The sequence below is a fragment of the Rhincodon typus genome, chromosome 6 (genome assembly GCF_021869965.1).
Source record: "Rhincodon typus isolate 14 chromosome 6, sRhiTyp1.1, whole genome shotgun sequence".
NCBI lineage: Eukaryota > Metazoa > Chordata > Chondrichthyes > Orectolobiformes > Rhincodontidae > Rhincodon > Rhincodon typus.
This window is the reverse complement of record NC_063337.1, coordinates 49634690-49643130: the sequence shown is the minus strand read 5'-3', so window position 1 is coordinate 49643130 and position 8441 is coordinate 49634690. Positions and strand designations below refer to the sequence as shown.

Below are 8441 nucleotides of genomic sequence, written 5' to 3'. Positions count from 1 at the left end.
CTAAGTAGAAAAGAATTGCTGCTCATCATCTGTTAAAAGTTCATGAAATTGCTGCTGATGTGCTAAGATAAACCATAGAAAGTTTACTGACATGGAGTTGAAGGGAATGTCAGTGTTTGTAAGACTTGATACCAAGTGGGTAGGCTTGAATCAAATATTCTGTATATTACATTTGTTGAGAGAGTTTGCTTCTAAAAATTGTATGTTTGAAAGGAATCAAAAGTGCATTTGAATTCAACTTACCAACTCCATTAGTGTAAAATTGCATCTGAACATATTCTTAGAATGAAAACAAAAAAAAATGCTGGAAATCACAGCGGGTCAGGCAGCATCCATGGAGAGAAAACAAGCTAACATTTCGAGTCTAGATGACTCTTCATCACAGCTGAAGTGAAGCATTTTGTGTTTTCAGTTCAGATTCCAGCATCTGCAGTAATTTGCTCCTTCATATTCTCAGATTGGGCTTACAAAATCTGCTTTCTGTGACAAAAGTTAAAATTGTAGATTTGTAAAATAATAATTTTCAGCCTCTGTAATTAGCAGCTTAAAAGCAACCATTGAGACTGATGTGATTTGTCTTTTGCAAAATTGATGTAGTTGTGCTGAATTAACTAAAATATATAATCATTGCTTTACTTCCTCTATGTCCTTCACGGAAGTACTCGTTTTAACTCTATTCAACACGAGAACTGTCTGAAGCGAAAACAAAGGAATCTATTAAGTATAATTTTGTTAGAGCTGCAGGATGACTGTGTCATTGGTTGTGTTTATCTTCATCTGTAAATCCATCAGCAGCTGTAAGGTTTCCACTCTGTCCATGCAGGACAGTAACACCTCAGGTAAGAAATGAGAGCAGATACAGTTTGTTTTTAAAAGGATACATTAGCTCTGTCAGTTAATTATAACTCTTTATGAAAGGGAAGGCACAGGTTTCATTATGAATTTCAATATCTGTATTTGTAACCATTCTGAATGTCAAAAGTTTTGCTATAATCTGTAGAAATACCTGAATTGAAAAAATGTGCCAATAAACAATGAAAAATCTTATGGGTACAAATAACTTCGAAATATTTTCAAACGGAATCTTTCAGAAATGGGAAATGTTATTTTATATGAAACTGTGGAATTAATGCTAGCATATTAGCGTTTGGAGCAATCAGAAATTTCTCAGTCAAGGTTGGATGTGAAATGATAGCTTTTTTGTTTGATTGAACTTAATAATGTAGGATATAGGCAACTGAGTAGCATGTGGGTTTCCGTAAAAGCAGCTCTGAACGTGGCACTGAGTTGGTAAAGAGTTGGGGCAAGTATCAGATCCTTCTAACATTTAGTAGAGTTTTATCTTAATCACTCCCTCCAGTCATAAATGGCAGTTTTGCTACAGCTGGCACATAACAAAATTTTATGGTTGGATAAACGGAACATACTCCTCGGTATAATGTTTGATACTACCATGTTTAAATGACACCTATTTGGATGTTAATCAAGTTAGTTGTAATATAGAACAAAGAATGAAATAAATAAAAAACAAGGAACAGGCCTTTCTGCTCACCAAGACTGTGCTGACTCACGGTGTCTTTCTAAACTAAAAATCTTTTACCTCTATGGGGTCCAAATCCCTCTATTCCCTGCCTATTCATTCTTTTTGTGTCATTTGTCTCTTGAATGTTGCTATTATGTCTGCCTCCTCCAAAACCTGTGGTATTCCATTCCAGGCACTATCATCCTGTGTGTAAAAAAGAAACTTGCTTCTCATATCTCCTTTAAACTTACCCCTTTTTAGCTTAAACCCATATACCCTAATTGACATTTCTAGCCTGAAGGAAAAGACTCCCAACTACCCATTCTATCCAGGCCTCTCATAATTTTGTAAACTTCGATCAGGTTGCCCCTCATCCTTTGACAGTCAAGTGAATACCAACCATGTTTGTCCAATCCCTCCTCATATCTAATACTCTCCAAACCAGGCAACATCCTGGTAAATCATTTTCTGTATCCTCTCCAAAGCCTTCACATCCTCATGGTAGTGTGGCAACCAGAACTGTATGTAACATTCTATATGTGCCCTAACTAAAGTTCAAAACAGATGACTTGCCAGTTTCCATACTCTCTGCCCCAACCTACAAAGGCAAGCATGCCGTATGTCTTCTTGACCACTTTATCCACTTGGGTTGCCACTTTCAGGGCACTGTGGAGCCATACACCTAGATCCCTCTGTATTTTGATGCTGCTGAGGTTTCTACCATTTACTGTATTTTCCCTCGTCCATTAGATCTTCCAAAATGCATCACCTCACATTTGTCTGGATTCAATTCCATCTGCCATTTCACCGCCCAAGCCTCCAGCTTATCTATATTCTCCTGTATCCTCTAGCAATCCTCCTCACTATCTGTAGCTCCCCCAATCTTTGTGTCATCTGCAAACATACTGATCAGACCACCTACATTCTCCACCAAATCATTTACATATTACAAACAAGAGTCCCAGCACTGATCCGTGCAGAACACCATTCGTCACAGATCTCCAGTCAGAAAAAACAACCTTTCACCACTGCTCTGTCGTCTATGACTAAGCCAATTCTGTATCCATCTTACCACCTCACTGCAGATCCCATGTGACTTCACCTTTTAATCAGCCTGTCATGAGGGACCTTGTCTAAGACCTTGCTAAAATCCATGTAGAAAACATCTACTGCTCTGCCCTCGTCTATCATCTTTGACACTTAATAAAAAAAAAACTGAAATCATAATTGTGAGACACAACCTTCCCCACACAAAGCCATGCTGCCTGAAGCTAATAAATTCATATTTTTCCAAATGTGAGTAAATCTTGTCCCTTAGAATCTTCTCCAATAGTTTCCCTACCACTGACAAAATATCCCTGTAGTTTTTAGTTTAAGTTCAGAATTCAGATCACTGTTTGCTTCATCTGTAAATACTTCCACATTGAGCAAACACTGTTCCTCCTACTACATGTACTCCCATTAGAGTTGTGTTGACAAATAATATTTATCCAGATGTTTCATCATTGTGTGCCATCCCCTCATCCATATGCTAGTATTTTTCATTCAATAAATTGTGAACAGTTACATGAAAGCTCTGGATACAATTTAAGAAGAACATTTTAAAAATATGGCTTTCTGCTCAACCATTAGTAATAGTTCATTGCTTAAATCTGAAATGTCACATTATTTCCTGTTTATGTTGCCGAGAGGAGATGGCACCATTGCATTGATGGGAATGGGGTTGGTGGTGGAGGGAAAGTCGTTCTCTATGGACCAAGGAATGACCAGAAAGGGAGCACACACCTAGAACCCACTGAGACGTTATCAGAGTTTACCTGGTAGATTTCCCTCATGGCCTAAGCACTCGTAAAACGTTCAAAGAGGCTGCTGATAGCCTACTTGGCTCCATTGGGTTCTAGGCAAGTGTTTAGTCTCTAACTTTTCCTGCTCCTCGCAAGAATGCCAGTGGTTAGAAAACAGATATGCCACCCATCATCTTCCTGTACCATTTTGCATGCCTTCCTATCTCTCAGCCAAGAGATGGGAAGGCAGTCACTGGACCGTTAACCCAGAGACCCAGTTAATGTTTTGGGGACCCGGGTTTGAATCCCACCACAGCAGATGATGGAATTTGAGTTCAATTTAAAAAAAAAAAAAAAATCTGGAATTAAAAGTCTAATGATAACCATGAATCCATTATCGACTGTCAGGAAAAAACAATTTGGTTCACTAATGTCTGGATTATTTCTAGGGCCACACATTCATGAATATAGGAGTATAAATATAGGTCAAATGAACATGTAGCTAAAGGAAAGATGTGGAAGGGGAGGGCTTTAGATTTTTGGATCATTGGGATAGCTTCTGGGGTAAGTGTGATCTATACAAACTGGACAGGTTGCACATGAGCTAAATGGGTCCAATGTCCTTGCTGGACAGTTTGCTCGTTGTTGAAAAAGTTTTGAACTAATTTCCCTTTCGAGAAGGAAAGTGCCGTCCTTACCTGGTCTGGCCTGCATGTGACTCCAGACCCACAGCAATGTGGTTGACTCTTAACTGCCCTCTGGGCAATTAGGGATGGGCAAAAAATGCTGGCCTAGCCAGCGACGCCCTCATCCATGAATGAATGAATGAATGAATGAAGCCTCAAAGGGCTGGAAAAAACAGTATTTCAGATGTAGCCAGACCAGGAATAAACAAAAGATTAGAATAATATGTATCACTTAAAGTCAAATACCTTTTAAATGCATGATAATCTTGGCTGGTAATTTTCTTTTGCTTATACTTTTGCAGTTAAATCCAAGTATGTGCACCACCAAGGAATAAAGTTAATACTTAAAAGCATTCTATTCATTTTGTAAAGTTTGATAAGATGGTGTTTGGAAGTTCTGTATAATTAAGTTGGATGGAGTCTGTTGCTGTGCCAATCTATAGGAATCAATTCAGAGTCCTGGATTATCTTGTCTTGCCTATTCTTCCATAGAATTTATTTTAAGGTATATTTCTGATCAGTAAAAAATATAATTTTTGTAAGTTAGTACAGGATTTCTTCAATGGAAGTTGTTTTGTGACTTTAAGTTCTTTATAATTTCCAATAAACAGCATTGAAAATAAATACTGTTTAAAAACATTTTTATACCTTTTGACTTCTCTGCATAGGTCAAGTTCCACAGATTTTGTATCCATCCAATAACACTATAGAAGCATTGATTGGTAAGTGAAACCAAGTAAAATAAAGCAACAAAACAGACTTTTATATGGATTCTGGCCTCTCTTGTCTTCCTTTGCCCCAAATAATGAGCCCTTGAAACTATCAGATTCCTCAAATAATTTGTTTTAAAATGTATTTGTGGGTTGCATGAGTAATTGGTAAGGAAGGCATTTATTGCCCATTCCTAGTTACCCTGAAGGCTAACTTTGTCAGTTGCTGCAGAAAGCTGAACAGGCTGCTCCTGTTCAGGGTGATATTATTGAAACACAAAAGACTTTTGATTTGACAGGGTTTATGTGGAAAGGCTGTTTCCTCTTGTTGGAGAGTCTAGAACCAGATGGCATGACCTCTGAGTAAGGGGTCACCCATTTAAGACACTGAGGAGGAATTTCCTTTCTGAGGGTAATGAACCTGTAGAATTCTCTACCAGAGAGAGCTATGAAGACTGGATCATTAAGTAAAATCGAGGCTGAGATAGATTTTTAATCAGTTCGGGAATCAAGGCTTATGAGGAAAAGGCAGGAAAATGGAGTTGATCAGATCAGTCATGATCTCATTGGGTCTGGGCAGGCTCGATGGACTGAATTACCTACTTCTGGTTCTATGTCTTAGTCTTAGCTTGAGCAGTGTTCTGCCTACACTACGAGATTCTCTGACATTGTGTTCTAACTTCATGCTCCTCAAAACGGATTTTTTTCTAATAAAATAATGGCACTTACTCCAATCTCAAACTAGTTGGATGACCGTTAACCTGTTTTATCTGGTTCGGATGAATCCTCTTACCCCTAAGGAAGGTTGATTCATATCTTCCAAAGGTGACATATCATTTAATTATGTGTTCGAATGAAGCTAAATAGTGTGCTTTCTTCCAAAGATGTTTGCTATAAGGTTTTTAGCCTCTTTGTACAGATTAGCATTATTATTTTTGTAGCTGTGTGGTTGTTTTTGAGTCTTGTACATTTTCTGGAAATGTACCACTTTTTTTTTAACAAAAGTTGTATCAGTATGATAAAGCTAGACATTGTTTCTGTTTGTGTTTCTTTTTAACTCCATATCCAACCTGCAGAATCACAGAATTGTTACAGTGTGGAAAGAAACCATTAAACCCAAGCATTTTAACTTTGTGCCAGTTCCTGCCTTTTCCCCATTTTCCTGCAAATAGTTTCTGTTAAATAATCATCTAATGCTGAATCTTGAACATCTCATCCCTAGAATCATTCCTGTAAACTTCTTCTGTACTTTCATCAGTACATTCACATCTTTACAGTGAATTGCCCAGAACTATATATCATTCTCCACTGAGGCTTATCTAATGTACTGTCTGAGTTCATCATAACTTCTGTTCTACGGTCCTACAAATGAAGCCTCAGAAACTGTTTTATGAGCAGTTCTTTCTACTTGTCCTTCCACCGTCTCGTGATATACATTTACACTCAGGTCTCTCTATTCCCACACACCCTTTAGACTGTCTCTCTATGCTTTTTATACCAAAGTATATTACCTCGTACTACTTTGCATTGAACTTCATCTGCCACCTATCTACCCACTCCACTTTGTTAATGTCTTATTGAAATTCTACACAGTGCTTCTCATATTTTCACATCTCCCACACTTTGTCATCTACAAACTTTGAAATTGTCCTATGAGCACCGGGATCTCAGTCATTCACATGTTATATTTCTATTCAAGTAAAGCAAAAGTCCCAATACTGACTTTTGGAAAATTCCACCACAGCCCTTCTTCCGGCCTGAAAAGTATTGATTAACCGTTGCTGTCTGTTTCTATCCCTCTATCTATTTGTATCCACATTGTGACTTTACCTTTATTTCATGGTCTGTAACTTTCCAAACATGTCTGTTGTGTGGCGCAGTATCAGGCTCCTTTTGGAAGTCCATGTAGACCACATCACTAGCTTTCTCATCAACTTTCCCTGGTACCTCTTCAAAAAACTCTAGTCACCTAGATATGATTTTCCCTTAACAAATCCATTCTGATAGTATAGTCCAGTACAAATCCCAGCTTGAAGGATTTGTGATTTTACATTTGCATGGAGTTAAATATTTTTGTCATTATTTTGAACTGCTGTTATTCCTCTTATTTAAATTATTTATTTAAAAGCTGTTGGAGGAATTTTCTATTTTGTGCAGGTCGCAGCTGATTTTACTGTTCAGTGTTTTAAATTGTTCAATCATAATTATATTAAATGTGAATCTTCAAGTTTTGTAAAAGTTTTTATTATGTGGAGAAGGATGCCCACATGATCTTTAGCAGGAGATATGCTTAATCATGATGAGCAATAAATATACTATTCTATGCTACTTAATAGCTAGTTATATTACATTAAGTACATGTTTGTCTCTTGGGATATTGGGTTCAATGTAAAAGTAGGTTTACGTTACAGCTACTGAAGCATTGTCAAATAGTATTAGTAACGAGCACAGAACTTTAACAACTATCTAGAATCTCTGGTTAGCTCCTCTTAGGGACAGTCCTTCATATCCTAACAGCTGTAGCCAATCACATGATGTCATTTAACCCTTCCAGGTACTAATTGTCTGGTGCAGCAGACTGTTATTCTGTACATACTTTATGGTCTTGTAAATGAAGGCAATCTTACATACAGTTTAGTGGCTGTCGTGTACAAGAGCCATAGCAGACTCAAGATGTTAACTTGGTTTCTCTCTCTCTGTACAGAAGCAGCCAGACCTGCTGAGTTTCTCCAGCACTTTGTGTGTCTAATGCAGATTAACAGCATGGGCAGGAGGAAAATGATTGGTCAATACGAGTGCATTTTCTAACGAGCAGAGTGGGTTGTCATTAAATATATCTGTCTCCGATAGATCTAAAACAGGCCTCTGAGGTGCCTTCTGTAGATATAGAGTGATTCTGCAATGAAGCAGGTACCCTATAACATCTCCATCATTTCTGTTAAAGTTTCCTTTACTTTTGTCTGCAAAGCACATTCTGTTACTGGCTCCAGCCGCTTCCTCTTTACCATGGATGTGCAATCCCTTTACACATCCTTTCCCCACCAGGAGGGTCTTAGGGCTTTCCGCTTCTTCCTGGAGCAAAGACCTGAACCATCCCCACCCACCACCACCCTCCTCTGCTTGGCCGAACTTGTCCTCACCCTCAACAACTTCCCTTTCAACTCCTCTCATTTTCTCCAGGTAAAAGGGGTTGCCATGGGTACCCGCATGGGCCCTAGTTATGCCTGTCTCTTTGTGGGGTACGTGGAACATTCCTTGTTCCAGTCCTATTCCGGCCCCCACCCACAACTCACAACTCCGATACATCGATGATATCGTCGGTGCTGCTTCCCGCTCTCGTCTGGAGTTTGAAATGTTCATCGATTTCGCCTCCAATTTCCACCCCACCCTCACTTTCACCTGATCTATCTCTGACTCCTCTCTTCCCTTCCTCGACATTTCTGTTTTCATTTCTGTTTCCATTTCGGGGGATAGACTGGCCGCTAATATCCACTACAAACCCACTGACTCCCACAGCTACCTGGACTATACATCCTCACACCCCACTTCCTGTAAAGACTCCATCCCATTCTCTCAGTTCCTCCGTCTCCATCGCATATGTTCAGATGATGCCAACTTTGACAAGGGAGCCTCCGAAATGTCCACCTACTTCCTCAACCGAGGATTCCCCAGCTCCGTTGTCAACAGGGCCCTCCACCAGGTCCGACCCATCTCCGGCACTTCCCCCCCCCCCCCCCCC

At 39.2% G+C, this 8441-nt stretch overlaps 1 protein-coding gene across 1 annotated transcript in view; it reads left to right on the top strand.

Moving 5' to 3' along the window:
• Positions 1–711: 711 nt before the first annotated feature.
• The window catches only part of LOC109927176 (interleukin-1 receptor-like 2), a 26269-nt gene continuing 18539 nt past the window's right edge, over positions 712–8441 (top strand). The window contains exons 1-2 of the mRNA XM_020527106.2: positions 712–839; positions 4661–4714. Of these exons, the coding sequence (XP_020382695.1) occupies positions 746–839; positions 4661–4714 (148 nt within the window). The 5' untranslated portion in view covers positions 712–745. The remainder of the gene's footprint in view (positions 840–4660; positions 4715–8441) is intronic.